Raw genomic sequence first — 15,953 nt, forward strand, 5'->3', positions numbered from 1 at the left:
TTTAAAAAAAAAATCCAGACTTATTAAAAGTGGAAGCACTGCAAGGCTCTTCACTGTTACTGCATTTTCAAAATTCATCAGAAAGTTACCAGCTACACAAATGTACTTATTTAGCCAGAGATGGGTCTAGTCACATAAACAAGATCAGCTGCTCTAGGTAGGAGATATAAAAAGAACCAAAACATGGATAAATTAACCAGAGTGTCTATCCAAAAACATCACGGGGGTGCTCTGGAAGGAGGGGAGGGCAAGGGTGAGCGGGGTAAACAAAAATCGGCCGCAAGGAATAAAACACACATTCTACATCCAGCATCCATTAAAAGACCCTTGTGAGGCCATTGTAATCTTTCCTAACACCAGTTTTTAAAAATTAGAACCAAACTACAAAGCACACCTAGTCTTTCTTACAGAAGTCTTAGGAATCTAAGACTTTTCAAAACGATGCCAAAGAACAAAGTCAAAAGATAAGTATTTTAAATTATTTCAGCTATTATTTTCCCCACATCATCAAAAAGAGAGATAGGGAGGGAGGGAGGGAGAGGAAACAGTCACGGCTGGCCAGCACACAAGGAATTCCACGGCCGCTGGGGCCACAGAAGCAGGAGGAGAGACATGAGGGCCCCAGCTCCTCTCACAGCCCAGGCCCAGGGTCACACCCAGCCAGTGGCAGAACCTGGACGAAACCAGATTTGGCATCACTCGCAGTCACTGACTCATGAACAGCTTGTGAACCTAAAGTTTAAGCTGCCTGTTTAAAACAGAACAAAATGCCCGATGACGTGTACATTACAAATGTCGGTTGATTAAATCACCAGACTCCACCAGCATGCATGCACGCGCGTGCACACGCGCACACAAGGTTGACTGCACCGCGTAACTGACAGAGGGCACTCCAAGCTCTCGCTTCTGGAAAGAGGACCGGCATCTGAGCGTCCCAGGTCCCAGGCACTGGAGGGCGGACCCTCACGGCTCCACGAATGACTTGGGCTAAGGAAGGTGCCGAGCCTCGCAGGTAGCAAGGAGCAGAGGGGATTCTGCCTGGTGCCAACCCCCCTGCCTGTTCTGCCCCATGGCCTGCTCTCCAGCGCTCAGAAAGGAGCGTTGGTTCAGAGCAAGACTCAGCTCCCGAGTCCCCCCCGACCCGTCTGAAGGAGCCTCTGTTTTCTGGGACATCTCCCCACCCCGGATGAAGCCCCCGCTGCCCCAGACGGTCCCCGATGCCTCCCGTGGACTCTGCAAACTATCAACAGCATCCCTCCCCACTCCCACCCCACGTGTCCCTGTGTGCAGGATCCAGTCCACAGTCACTGCCCTCCTCTGCCCAGGCCTGTGCGACCCCAGAGAAGCTCAGCTGCTTCCCGCCCGCATTCAGCAAAAATACGCCGCCCGCCAGCTGCCGGTCAGAGTGGGACGGCACGGCGGTGAGATGGGCTCAGGCTCCTCGAAGGGGCAGCATCCCTGGACGTGGGGACACCCCGTCCCCAGCTGTAGGGGGCCTCAGGCAGCGGGATGACACTGCGGGCGGAACAGGGGGAGGTTGTTCCGCCCAGGAGGCCCAGCGAGCAAACCAGCCCCAAGTCGGGCTCTTAGCTGCCCCCACCTTCCTGCTGAAAGCCTGGCCGACCCTACCGTCCGTCTGAAGGTCCCTGTGGCAGGCAGGGCCTCCAGGGGACACCGAGGAGATGCCGGTGTCCCGGGGTGACTCAGAGGCACATTGCAGGTCACCGCACCCAGACGATACCCAGACGCCAGCCTCAGTCTGTCCTAAAAGCTCATGGCCAGAGCTGGCCCTGGCTTGGGCGATCGTGCCAGAATTTTCAGGGCCGCACAGGAACTCAGATACAGAAATCCCTCGTTTTAGAGAAGGGGGAACGCCTGCCTATGGAACAGAAATCATTGGTTGCAAGTCACCATGCCAGGACTAACACCAAGGCTGCATCACTTCACCACCACGCAAGTGGTCCTCAAGTCACACTTCCTACATTCTCGCACCTCGTTCAGCGAGACCAGAGCTTTTGGTGCCACAGCTGGGCTTTCTTGGGCAAATATTTCACAATGTCACCTAATGACGACCTTCAACCAACACTTCGGTTTCAACAAAATCACTACCTTTGTATGACAAGAGTTTGGGGTTTCCGTATCTTTTAATATTATGGACTTGTCATAAAAATAAGTAGAAAACAGAAAAATGAAAATGCTAATGGTATTACGTACTATGAAATACGTAATACGGAATGAAAGTAATTAGACTGACCAAAAGTGGTAACGTATTTAGCCTGAAAGACTTAAGCACTTCAATTGTGCTCAACTGCGGGGGAGAAAAGGTTAAAAATATATGAAATGCCGGATATAATATATCAAAGAGTGTGTTTAAAAGACAAACTGAACCATGGGAGAAAAAAACTGAGACGTCCGCTAACTAAATGTCACTTCAAATGAGCTGACAAATAAAAATGTAAGCTCTGAGGTTTCATTTATTACATACATTGTTTAATCTATGTGTTTAAAGTGTTAAAGAACTTTTTAAAAGTTCTTTAAAGATATATGTTTAAAAACCAAGCAGTTATATAATGAAGAGTGTTAGAAGATTTTTAGCTCTACAGGAATTTAATCCCCTCGTAAGAAATCTAATGTTCACCCTTTCATCCTTGGTGTCCAAACACCCTTCCAGGAACCTTACACCGATGCCAGGGCTGCTGGTACCCACACTGAGGCTCTGCTCCGTCGCTGCTGGATTATTTGTGGGAAAGGAGGGGGGTCCTTCACATGAATTACACCCAGGGATGGAGTCCCTACAGCAAACCCGCATTTCATCCTGGGCAGTTCTCACTACATTTTAAAATAATGAAAATTCACCCCTGTTCATTCATTGCTGAATTATAAACAGTGAACACAGAATGTTTCGAAAGGATTTCTGTCCTTGCAAAAAATACTTGGGAGGAATTTTTACTTCCTTAGGCTAAGAGAAGAAAGTTCAAACTTGGCAGGCCTTGCCTTTCTGCGCTATGTTTACTGCAACGTAATTCACTTGCACAGCCTGCTTACTGCTACCTTCTTCCACGTTCCACAAGACAAATCATCTACTACTTAACTGCTACCGCCAACCACATGGACAGGCACCTCCATCCCCTTCCCCACTACCAGGAGGAGCCCACTCACGGGCCGTCCCTGAAGCAGCTGTGTCTGCAGCTGCATGCCTGCCAGTCTTCAAGAGGCCAGCACTCCATCCTCCGGACAGGGCACAGGCTCGGCCAAGGGCAAGCATGGCGGGGCCGCGCACAGGGTGCTTGGAGCTCACAGGTTCTCTCTTTAGCATCACTGCTCTCAGAAGTCTCTGAAGGTTAGAAAAAAATGAGGAGATATACGCAGTCTTTATGACAAAAGCTGGGGAGGATGAAGCCTGAGCTCCACAGTGAGGGGGCCTCAGCAGCTCGGCTGCTTCGAGGGTAAGGTGTGCACCCCAGGACGCTGTGCTGCTGTGGAGAGCCCGCCTGGCCCACGCCCGAGCGGCACCCGAGTCCTCGCCATCCTGGGCGCGGCATGCAGCGGCTCCACCAGGGGCGCACGGGACCCCCAATACCGTGCACCCCGCGCCCGCCCGGCTGTGGGGGGAGATGGGGACGCAGACACACGGGCAGAAGGCCCTGTGAAGAGGAGAGGGGGACAGGAGGGGTGCGTCCACAAGCCGAGGACAGTGGGGTGTGCCGGGAGCCCCCAGAAGCCAGCGGAGGCCACAGCTCTGCCGACACCTGGATTTCAGACTCTGGCCCCAGGACTTCTGTTGTTCTCAACCACCGGCCGGGGGTGCTTCGTTACAGCGACCACAGGAAACTAATACACATTCAACAAACCTCTCCTGAGTGTGTCCTATGGGCCAGGCACCACAAAGGTTCTCAAGAGTCACGGGTGAACCAAACTCAGCAATCCTGGCCCCGGGCCCCGCGTGGAGCTTCGGGCCCTCCGGTTCTGCGTTCCCGTGAAGAAACGGAGCCCAGAGCAGCCGAGCAGCGGCCAACACAACCCGGACCTCCACACCTCCCAGTGTGTGCCAGCCACACCGGGGAAGGGCTGGGCCCACCTACCTCCATGGCACGGGGGCCGCCTGCCCCTTTTTATCAGAACAAAACAGGCACCAGGGACGGTGAGGTGAAAGGAGCCCCGCTAGTTACACTGAGGAAAGCTTCCAGGGCCGCAGCAGTGCGAGGACGAGGGGGACACGGTTGAGAGGGCGAAGCAGGGAGCAGACAGGCCTGGGGTGGCGGCTGGCTCCATCCTGACAGAGGGGGGCCTTGCACGAGTTTCTAGGCCTTTCCAGCCACCCTTCCCTCGTCCATAAAACGAGGATACCTTCCTGACCAGCAACGAGAGCAGGCGGGAAGCTCTGAGAGAGACGCCATTTCAGAGAAAACCTCAAATTGCACAATAGCACGTATAACACGATCCTATTTCTATTCAGTTTTTTCCTGGGGGGGGAAAACACACAAAAAAACCTCTGCACAGTGGTCACCTCTGGAGATTAGGGACAGACAGATTAGAAGCCTTGATTTTCCCCTTTACATCCTTCTCTACCACAAATTTCTTACTATGAGCACATATTACCTTTAATTTTTTTAATGGAGAGAAAAACAGTATACAGTCATTTAAAAAGCATGGAGCATGATAATTCAGTGAGTTGTACACTCACAATTCGTGCACTCTTCCGTATGTATAGTACACCTCAATAAACAGGTGTTTTCTTTTTAACGAGGTAGGTGTATGTGCTGAGCCATGACAAGATTTCCCAGATATATTCTAGTCATCAGACATGCAGAGTATGGAATCCCACTTATGTCAAGAATCAAAACAACCAGATGCATACACATATAAACACATAAGAAGAGATACAGAAGGACACACATTATACTTCCAAAGTGGCGAACGTTTTTATAGCCAGAATGTTTTTAGGAACTCATTTTGCAATTTACATTTTGAACATTTTTTAAATAACAATACTCCTTAGCTGCGGAGGGTTGTCTGAGATTTACACGGTAACAGTCACAAGATACAAATGTGATACAAAGAAAACTCATTCAGCATTTTCCTGTTGTACACAGGCTCCCTGCCCATCCCAGCCCTGAGCCTCGATGCAGGCCTGACTCAGGAAGAAGGGAGCAGTCAGGGTTGAGGTGGACAGGAGGACTGAGCAGGGGTCAAGGATGACACGATGAATAAATAAGAAGAGGTCAAGAATGTCTGCAACACAGTGTTTGGCAAAAACAAACACCTTTTTCTATTTAGACTCGGCCACTGGGAAACATCAAAACCTCTCCCTCGGTCCAAACCACTACCTGGAAGTCTTGCTTCTTAGGTCCAGGAGGGATGGTCCCTGCTGTGCCCTGACAGCCACCCCCTGGCCAGGGGAAGCGGGTCCTGCCCACTCTCGCCCACCTCCTCCACGACCCTCATCACAGGCACGATCCTGTATCTCACCGCACAGTTCGGGGCCTCACCACCTGCTGCCTTGCTGGCTGTTTCTTGCGTGCTCGCCCACTCTCCCCGACGCGCACGCTCGACCGCGGCCCCGCCCCACGGCGTTACCCCCTCCCCCCATTCCCCGCCCTCCTCCGGCTCCTGGACCCCGCCAGTCCAGCCGGCCAGGCTCCACCAGTGGGGCTGGCAGGGACTGAAGGTCCACTCGAGGTGACTCGGCATCCAAGGGCGCAGAGGCCTGACCCCGCCCTCCCACAGGCCTGTAGGCCCAGCCCTGCCAGCGCGCAGGGGACCAAGGGGACCGAGGCCACGCGGGGCTGACCCGGAGGAGCCCATCCACGGGCGGCACTGGGGCTGCACAGGCCGGCCGACTGAACAACAGGCGTTTATCTCATCATTCTGGAGGCTGCGCGCCTGAGACCGAGGTGTCGGCGGGGCTGGCTACCCCCGGGGCCTCTCTCCTCGGCGTGCAGAGGGCTGGCCGTGTTCCCACAGCGTCTCCCCTCTACCCGGCTCTGCGTCCCGATCTCCTCTTAGGAGGACGCCAGACTGTGGATTAGGACGCACCCGCGTAAGCTGCCTTCACCTTAAGCACCTCTTCGAAGGTGCCACCCCCGAGCGCAGCCTCACACTGAAGACCTGGGGGCCAGGACTTCAACCTATGAGCCTGGGGGGACACGTTTCCGCCCCTAACAGTCAGCTGCAGGGAGAGAGGGCGCTGGCACTATGGAGAAATGAAAGCAGCAGGGAGGAAAGCTCCCCTGTGCCCCTCTTCTTTCCCCGTCCCCCAGGCCTCTGAGGCACGCTCCAGGCATGTCCTGAGCCCGATGGCCATCTCGGTCCCAAGGACCCTTCCTTCCGGCCCCAAGGGCAGGGCACTGACCAGTATGGCCACGCGGTCCTGGGTGGCTCCCGGCCCAATGCTGCACCAGAGGCCTCCTCTTAGGTCACGAGCCCCTCCCTCGCTTTGTTCTCACGCACTGTCTTTGTTTCTTCCTGGGAGCTCTGCCTCGTCCGGCCGTAGGTCAGGGCCTCTGGAAGACTCTGTCCCTTTCCCCGCCAACCCCTCTCAACTAATTAATACCATTTCACCCTTAAGACCTCAGTTCAAATGCCTCGGCCTGAAGAAGCTTTTGAAGACACACAGGCAGACACACACGCACTAAACCAGGCCCTCGCCTATCATCTCCCCAGCTCCCAGCCTAACACTGAGCACCTGTAATGACCTACCTGTACTGTTATCATGATATTACAGGTGTGTCTCTCCCACCAGACACACAGGTTCGTAAGCAGAATCTGCGTCTGGTTTGCCCAGCACTATGTATCCAGCAGCTAGGGCAGTGCCTGGTACCTAGTAAGTGCTTGATAAATATTTGCTAGATTAAAGGAAAGAATACAAGTGCAAGTCAGTGTAAATCAGGGGTCATGTGATCAGTGTGCGCTGAATACGCTCGCTCTGAAGGAGCGGCAGTGTGAAATCATTAAGTACCAGCACCTGGACAGACAGATGCACGCACAGGTATTAGACCTGGAACCAGTGGAGCCACAGCTAGAAAGCAGAAATTTATTCCATTAGGTCACAATTCTATAGGGATTAATCAAACCTGTCCACATCGGACTCTGTACATACTTATATATATAAAATCCACCTTCTGCAGGTATTTTTCAGCCCATGGAAGCAAGTATCTGCAGCCACCCGCTCCCTGCACCTCGTCCCACTGGTCCACTTTGGCGCCAAACCAGCAGGGATTCTTTACTTGGCGTAAAGAGCTGGTGGTTTCCAGTGGTGACGCCGACCCAACACTCTTCCATTTCCTCCTTCCTATGAGGCAGGAAGCACTAAAATTCTGGGAACAAGATGTGTGTCACACGCTGGAAACGTTCGTATCTGCTGATAACATCCAGTCTCCCGGAGGTACACGCCTGAGGAAGCCACGTGGCCACGATCTAACGGAACGCGGAACATAACCAGTAACCGAACAGCATCCCACGTGGTATCGGCACTGGCTTCCACCACACGTGGGAACAGGCTCTCACACCCCCGGGTCGAGTCAGAACAGCTGAGGATCTAGGATTTACGATGTCATTCACCCAGGGGACACCTCAGGGGCTGGCTGACAACTCCACGGGTCTCACTTTTAAAAGAAGCATTTTCTAGTTTGGGATTCGCAGATGCAAACTATTATATATAGAATGGATAAACAACAAGGTCCTACTGTAGAGCACAGGGAACTAATTCAATATCCTGGGATAAACCATAATGGAAAAGAATCTGAAAAAGCATGTGTGTGTATATATATATATATGTATATGTATGTACGTATCACTGAATCACTTTGCTGTACACCTGAAACTAACACAACATTGTAAATCAACCATACTTCGATAAAATAAATTTTAAAAATAAAATAAAGTAAAAACTAAGAGGAGCGTTTTCTGAAATGTATATATCTTTCAGGTCCTTGGGCTGTTTGTGTAGCCCTGGTTGTTTTGAATATTTCAAAGTAGAAGGTACCAGTAATTGCTAATGAGAAATTATTTTAGACTTGGGGGGAAAAGAAGTGCTTTTGACAAGAATTACAGCATCTGCATCAACCCACATTACTGAATAATTTTGTCTGTTCATTGTCTTGTCCTCCACTCTCTGTGCCCCCCGCCCCCCCAAAGTAACAGACATGATCATCTCCTGCTTTTACTGGCCTCAACTACTTTATCCAAATTATTAGGCTCAAGCTCAACTGAGCTTCTTGGCAAGTAATTTTTCTCATGCCAAAGAAGAAACATAAAGTAAATCAGGAAAATCATATCAGCCAGAAAAATAATACTGACATCATCAAAATCACAGAATAATGTACCTAAGAAATGTGAAGCTCAACCTTGGGAGATTAGCAGTTCAAATAAATGAACATTCCAACATCACACTGTCAGCTTCCACATCAGAAAGAAAACTTAAAATCCAAAGGACACTGAGCTGAATGCTTGAGCCCTCTTCTTAAATTCCTTTTTATCAGTAATCAAACATTCACCACATTCCTCACAACAGGTAAGGCAACGTGTCAACAACTGAGACACTTCTATTCACAGCCAGAAGCTGGGCCTCTCCAGTCTAATTAACAAGGAAACAAAATCCCTCCAAGGAAGCAAATCTACCCCCTAATTAAGCGAAGCAGACCTAGGTCGGGTGTCTCAGAAACGATGGTTCTGAGGTTGAAATATTCATGAGGCCACAGATACTAATCGTGTAAACTCCATTAAAAGAAGGCAATCTAAGAAAACGCTGTAAGCTAGACTAATTTCAAAACCAGGGGGCTTCAAATAAGCAAAGAAAACCTCCAGAACCCAAAGTTCTCACTAACTTTAAAAAAAAAAAATTAAATATGACTCAAAAGAAACCTGAGAGCCTGGGGATAAAACTGTTTTCCAGCAATTAAAACACTTTGCGTACTCTGCATCTAGTGATGTAACTACATCATTTGTACAAGATAAGCTTGAGAAGAAGGAAAGGAATGGTTAGAAGGTAGTCGTTCCCTACAGCTCCCAGAGGGCCACATCTGCGAATTTACACTGGTTAATGCCATCCCAAAGGGTTATTCCTACCTCACATGAAAAAAGTCAGTTTTGAGTGTTTACAACGAATATTTGAAAAAAGAATTCTCATCCAGATTAACTGTTCTTTAAAAATGGATTTTCTCAGTTTGGCCAATTATCAAGATTGTTTCTTCTGACAAAATTGGAACTGCTTTAATTATCGAATATCCACAACTACTTTTCAGGTTTACAAAAATGAGAAAAGCATGCCTTCACGGGGTGCCATCACCGGCAACATAATTTACATTTCTTCAAAATACCTTACCTTCTAGAAATTTCAGTCGTGGTAACTGCCCAGATACTTAGCCTCACTTCAAATTATTTCAGCCCAAACCCAAAACCCAAGAAAAATCTTTCTGATGGAAACATTTCGTTTCACTCCCTATAAAACCCAACATAAAGCTACATCCTCTTCTGTCTTAGCATGGCTCTCAATGACATTTTGTTGCTACAGCAACAAAACTCTGCTACCTGTGGCCATGATTTGTTAAGAATTCCTCCAACCAGAATATTCTGTGCTGTGCATTCATAAAACCAACAGAATGGCTCCAAGCCACTTAAAAATTAAAGCTCGTTGTCCTACTTGTGATCTACCCACACACATATTTATAACATGTCTACATATACGCGCACATACATACATACTCATGGCTCTCCCAACGCCATCGAAAAGGTAAAACCGCACCAAATTTCCATTTTTAAACTCGGCATAAAAAACTTCTGTATTTTAGATTTCATTGAGTAATTGCTACTGTTTCCCAAGATTTATCTTAAAACGTAATAGAGGCCCACCATCCGGGAGAGAATTTTAAAAACAAGAAAAATTATTTATATCCAATCTCATTCCAAAAAGAAAAAAAAAATTCCCAAGGCACAATCTCCTATCTGTTCCAGTAACGTGACTCCTTTAGCCATGAGCTGATTTAGAAAACATCCAAAGACTAAAGAATACACACTGACCATCAGTACCGTCACCGACCGCACCGCCTCTTCAGGCTACTCACCCTCACCGGGGGGCTCCAAGCTTGCGCCCGAGGCTGCTGTCCACCCTGGGGGCAAGGTGGATCTTTCGAGCTACAATTGGCCGCAGCGCTGCTCTGAGCCCTCGAGGCGTTGGTGCAGTTGGTGCCACTGCCCCCCGCAGGGCCGGGTTTCCAAGGCCTCTGCTTGATGCCATCCAGCAGTCTGACCAGCAGGATGTTGCTTGGAAGCTGCTCCACGCCCGCGCCAACCAGAGTCCGGCACTCGGGGCATCTGAGTTCGTTGCGGGAACCGACGATGCCCAGCAGACACCGTTTGCAGAACGTGTGCTGACAAGGCAGGACCCTGGCAGAGACGTCGAGCCGCTCCAGACACACGGGACACTCCAGAAGGTCCAGAAGGGCCGACTCATCCATCTTCCTCTAGTTCACCGAGGGAGACGCTCCACGCGACCCTGAGAGTGGCTCATGTAACATCCATGTCAGACGCTGCTCTGGGGGCACCGGGGCAGAGGAAGAAAAGACAGAAAAGTGTGATCGTCTGGGGGAAAGGTGCAGAGGAGAGCCAGGAACCAAAAAGCACACAAAAGTACTGCCTCTGAAGAGCATAGCCTTGCTCTGGAACATGGGGCCTGAACTCCAGCGTCAACAATTAAAAACAAAACAGGCTTTCTAAGCAATTCACAACGAGTCCGTAAAGGTATCTAGTTCAGCGCGCAGAAAGAGCTACCAAGTACTATTCAGGACTCTTGCCATAAATGGGATTTATGAAACGTAATAAGAACATAATTTCTTCGGCTCTCAAAGTGAAATCTGCTGCCTTAGTAAACTCCTCAACTCACCTGAGAAGGTGAGAGTGGCAAATGAACGTTTCCTCCACCTGAAATTCCTTTTCAATCCCAAGTTCCCAGTATTTAAGCCACTCTGGTGGTTAAGAAACCGCACCTCATGTGATTTCTGTGGCACATGGTCCCAATATTAAATACATATGTTTCTTCGCTGCTCTTAAAAATAGAACTGTTTAATCCTGCCCAACCAAAACGAGACGAAGGTTCACAATTCTAAACAACACACTAAAGATGGTCCCGAAAGCAGCTCAAATAGAACAGCACCCATCAGGGCAGCGGTTGCCAAACTCAGAAACGATTTCTGAACGGCCTGTGTTAATCCCATTCAGAAAATCTGGCAAAATTATCACCCAAAGAACTTGAGAATGGAATGCTGGACTGAGAACCGAGGGCTTAATATGAAAATGGGGCCATTCAGGAAAAGAGCGTTCAAACCAGAGCCTGCACCGCTCTCCCCTACCCCCAGTTCAGTGTGGACGTGTCCAGGGGAACCGGGTGGCGTTGTGGAGGTCGGCAGGAACTGCTGCCCCTGACGGCGGGGCGGGGTCAGACCGCCCCTCTGCTCGCCGCAGGTACTGCGGGCCCGCGTGGACGCCGGTCCAGGTGCCTGGCCGTCGGTGTAGACGCGCCCGCAGCCAGGGGCGGGGGCCGCCCGCGCAGACACGCCGGGTCTGCTGCCGGGAGCCGCCCGCGCAGACACCCCGGGGCTGGTGCCGGGAGCCGCCCGCGTAGACGCTCGCCGGGGCTGGTGGAGGGGGCCGTCCGCCTAGACCCCGGGCCAGGGCCGGCAGGGCCGGGTGGGTCCCCCCGCCGCCTGGCCGCCGCCCCGCGCCCACGGGAAGTTTCGGGAGCTCAGGACCGCCCGCAGCCAGCGTCGCCAGGTCCTCCCGCCGCGCGACCGGGCGCGCGCCGCCGCCGCAGTGACCCGGGCCGGGCCGGGCCGCCCAGCTCCGCTCTAACCCGGCCCCGGGGGACGGGGGCCCGGGGACTCGGGGCCGGGGGCAGGTCCTACCTCTGCGCGGCGCCCTCTTTGTCCGCACGCCCCGCGCTCTCCCGCTCACCGGCCTCAGACGCCGCGGCCGCACCGAGCTCCGCTCGCCGCCTGCGCGCTCCCGCCGCCGCCTGCCGGGCCCGAAGGAGGAGGAGGGGAGGGGCGAGGAGGGAGGGGCAAGGAGGGAGGGGATGGGAGGGGCGAGGAGGGAGGGGAGGGGAGGGGAAAGGAGGGGAGGGAGGGGAGGGGGAGGAGCAGGGGAGGAGGAGGAGGGCGGAGAGCAGAGACTGAGCAGGAGGAGGACGGGCTGGGGAGGCCGGTCGCCCGTCTCCCGCGCCCGGGCGCTGCCGGGGTCCAGGGTAGGTCCCGGGGGCACGGGGGAGGGGACTTGAGCGGCCGCCGCCGAGGCTGGGAGCGCGGCCGAGTGGGGACGCGCTGCCCGCATAGGAGCGGGTGCCACCAGGTACCCCGGACACAGAAACCGGGCGCGAGCCTCGGGACCCGGCCCAGGACCCGGAAGGCGGGGTCGACGGGACGCCCGGCCCGGAGGCCCGTCCTACCCGCCCGGGACCCGGGGGTCAGCCTGGCCCGGGGCCCGTGTGGCCCGAACCAGCCCCGCGGCCTCTGGGGGGGCCCCCGCACACACCTGTAAAGCCAGGCACACACCTGTAAACCGAAAGGTCCTTTGGAAAAACACGTTGTCCACAGGTTTGGGGGTTTGTTTCTCAGCCTCAGTTTAGAGGTAAAACAAGTTAAAAATTTGTCATTGATCTCAAAATTGTCATTTTATTTGCATTTGCCATCCACATAACAAAAAGTTTTCCCAAATACCCTCCTCAAAGGTGTGCAGAAAATAAGGAGAAAGGGTGACAGATAACGCCTTTTCGAGAAACCAATGGCCGACCTCTAAACAGCCTGACCATTTGAAGGGAGTTGATGAGCGTCTAGTCTCCAGCCAGGGCCACAGCGAAACCAGTGCAGACAAAGGAGAATCACCTGAGTATGGAACCGCTGTGACACTACAGCTAAGTCTCCCTCACTGTGTGCAGTCACCTGCTCAACGCTGGAGATGCGGTCATCTAGTCCCCACTAAAACTCTGTCCATCTTCCCTCTTTAGCTTTGTGCTAATGGATGAATATGTGCACAGCCCTACTGTATGAGTACCAGAAATGATAGCCCACTTCCCCTCCATTAGAAGTGAGCAAATACATATATAGAGAATGGATAAACAACAACGTCCTACTGTAGAGCACAGAGAACTATATTCAATATCCTGTGATAAACCACAATGGAAAAGAATATGAAAAAAATATATATGTATAACTGAATCACTTTGCTGTACAGGAGAATTAACACCGCGCTGTACATCAACTATACTCCAATTTAAAAGCATTGATTAAGAAAAGAAGTGAGCAAATACACATGCATTTGAGTTGAGAAAGACAAAGGAAGAAATGATCAGAATAGAGCATTTTTAATCCAGTAATCCACCACCAAGTCACTATGAAAGTGACTACTTAGCCCATAAACTTCTGCGCCTGCAACTGCGCGCCTGAAGGGGAGGCTGATTGGAAGGTCACGGTCAGTAAACAGATAAACATTAAACAGATAAACATTATTATATGCCATTTACACTTATTAAAACCAAAACTCAGATAGGTTCACTCATCACAGTAAGCCACGTTGGACCAAGACTCAGCCTCATGTCTGGATTCCAAGTCCAGTTTTCTCCCCACCATCCCAAGGACCTCTTTCACAGGTCACCTCAAGCAAACCTGAATGCTCTTTGTGTCCTCCAAGGGAAAGCTGACAGTTAACCAGGTAATGACTCTGGAGATCAAGGGACAATTTTACTTTATTTTGGTCTTATTTTGGTTGCTTGTTTGTATGTAGAGAAGAGTACACAAGGTCCTGGGTGGAATGGTCCAGCTTTTGAAACTCCGGGCCAGAAAAAGCCTAGTCGCGCACCCATTATCAAAGACCTGGAGACTGCGTACAGGGTTCCAGGATGGAAGAAGCTCTGACGAATGTCACCTGGGACGTGGCTCAGTTCTTTCAACATCCCCACTGCTCATTCACTCTATTTTTTAGAATGCAACTCTTTGATTAGCTTTAATTACTCCAACTGTACAGTGAAGTTTTAGGCAAATTACTTGAACTTCTTGAGTCATCTTTCCTCCTGTCAAATGGTGAAAAAAAATCATCCCTTTCTTAGACTGTTGTTGAGGAGTCTATGAGACAGTGCACTTGTTCTTTGTAACCTGTACATCTCTTTTAAAGGAAGGTATCATCATTATCTTTATCAGCCGAGAATTACCTGGGAAAAGTTATACTGGGCCAAATCCTTTCTTTCCAGGGTCTTTAAAAAGTTTTCAACAACACTAATAATTGCAGAATACTGTCGAGAGAATACTACAGCCGAAGGGAGAGTTGGGGAAAGAGAAACATGTTCACCTGACCATTTCTGGGAACTGAACCTGAAGGAAAGAATGTACACATGATATATTCATGGCCCCTGTGACTTTGAGCAGATACATGAAAAATAAACACACCCTGACATGATAATGGTAGCTTGGATTTATACAGTTCTTGTCCAACCAAGACTTCAAAGTGCTTCCCTACACGCTATCTCATTTATCTTCTCAACAACCCTCTGAAGCGGTGAAGACAGATATAATCATCCCCATGTTGCAGACGGGAAATAATGAGGTGTCGAGAAGTTATTGCTCGCAGTGATGACGTTCTGACACAAATCAGACTTTTCAGTTCCCAGTCCAGAGTGCTTTTTGGTAAGCTCTGGTACCGTGCTTGCACATACGTATACATACGTGTGTCTGATGATCAGCTACCTTCAAAACTAATTCCTCCTTCAACCCTCCTACACTGTTGGTGGGAATGTAAAATGGTGTAGCCGCTGTGGAAAACAGTATGGAGGTTTCTCAAAACACTAAAAATAGAACTACCATATGATCCAGCAATTCCATGCCTGGGTATTTATCAAAAAAAAATGGTAAAAATGAAAACCCTAATTAGAAAAGGTTCATGCACCCCAATGTTCATAGCAGCACTATTTACAATAGCCAAGACATGGAGGCAACCTAAGTGTCCACTGACAGATGAATGGATAAAGAGGATGTGATATATATATGTATATATATATATAATGGAGTATTAATATAATATATTATAACATATATTATACATTGTATATAATGGAATATTAATCTAATATTATATATTACAATATAATATATATAGGAATATATATATAATGGAATATTACTCAGCCATAAAAAGAATGAAATAATGCCATTTGCAGCAACATGGATGGACTTGGAGAGTATTATGCTAAGTGAAATAAGTCAGAGAAAGACAAATACTGCATGATATCACTTATATGTGGAATCTAAAAAATACAACAAACTAGTGGATATAATGAAAAAGAAACAGACTCGCTGACACAGAGAACAAACTAGTGGTTACCCGTGGGGAGAGTGAAGCAGAGAGAGGCAAGATAGGGGGAGGGGTTTAAGAGGTACCAACTATTAGGTATAAAATAAGCTGCAAGGATACCTTGTACAACACAGGGAATATACCCAGTATTTTATAATAACTATAAATGGAGTATAACCTTTAAAAACTGTGAATCACTATATTGTACACCTGTAACTTATATCTTGCACATCAACTATACTTCAATAAAAAATATTAGAAGCCTCAACTTGTAACCAGCCTCCTTTAAAATTAAAATGAATAAAAATTCAATGATGTGTGATGAGAAACATTAAAAAGGCATAAACTAATTCTTCCAACATAAATACATTAAGAAATCAAGAATTGTGCACCATTAGTTACCACCTCAGAAAGTTAAACAAAAGAAAGTTATAAAACATTTATGTTTCAGTAATTCCACAAGAACCTAATAACCAAAGAGGCACTTTGGAAAGCATCCAGGTGAGGCAAAGCTGTACTTGACCTGTTTATTATTACTGTGTTAACAATTCTTATCTATGTTTATTGATATTTAATGACACATTGAAAAACCTACATAACTTTTTCAACAACAAATATTTGTG

The 15,953-nt window shown here is 49.3% G+C and overlaps 1 protein-coding gene across 7 annotated transcripts in view; it reads right to left on the minus strand.

The window, feature by feature from the left end:
• Nucleotides 1-12,007, minus strand: part of SH3RF1 (SH3 domain containing ring finger 1) — a 159,160-nt gene extending 147,153 nt beyond the window's left edge. For 5 of the 7 annotated variants that reach the window (XM_030761796.2, XM_022594857.2, XM_089912676.1 and 2 more), the window contains exons 1-2: nucleotides 11,898-12,007; nucleotides 10,062-10,531 (exon numbers count right to left, since the gene is read on the minus strand). In XM_030761796.2, the coding sequence (XP_030617656.2) occupies nucleotides 10,062-10,454 (393 nt within the window). In that variant the 5' untranslated portion in view covers nucleotides 10,455-10,531; nucleotides 11,898-12,007. Of the gene's footprint in view, nucleotides 1-10,061; nucleotides 11,653-11,897 lie in introns of those variants that run through there. The other 2 variants (XM_022594854.3, XM_089912675.1) reach the window with 2 other exon arrangements.
• Between the last annotated feature and the right edge of the window lie 3,946 nt (nucleotides 12,008-15,953).

Source organism: Delphinapterus leucas, chromosome 6, assembly GCF_059928025.1.
Source record: "Delphinapterus leucas isolate spDelLeu-1000000601 "Yukka" chromosome 6, BTC_Dleu_Yukka2, whole genome shotgun sequence".
Classification (NCBI taxonomy): Eukaryota; Metazoa; Chordata; class Mammalia; order Artiodactyla; family Monodontidae; genus Delphinapterus; species Delphinapterus leucas.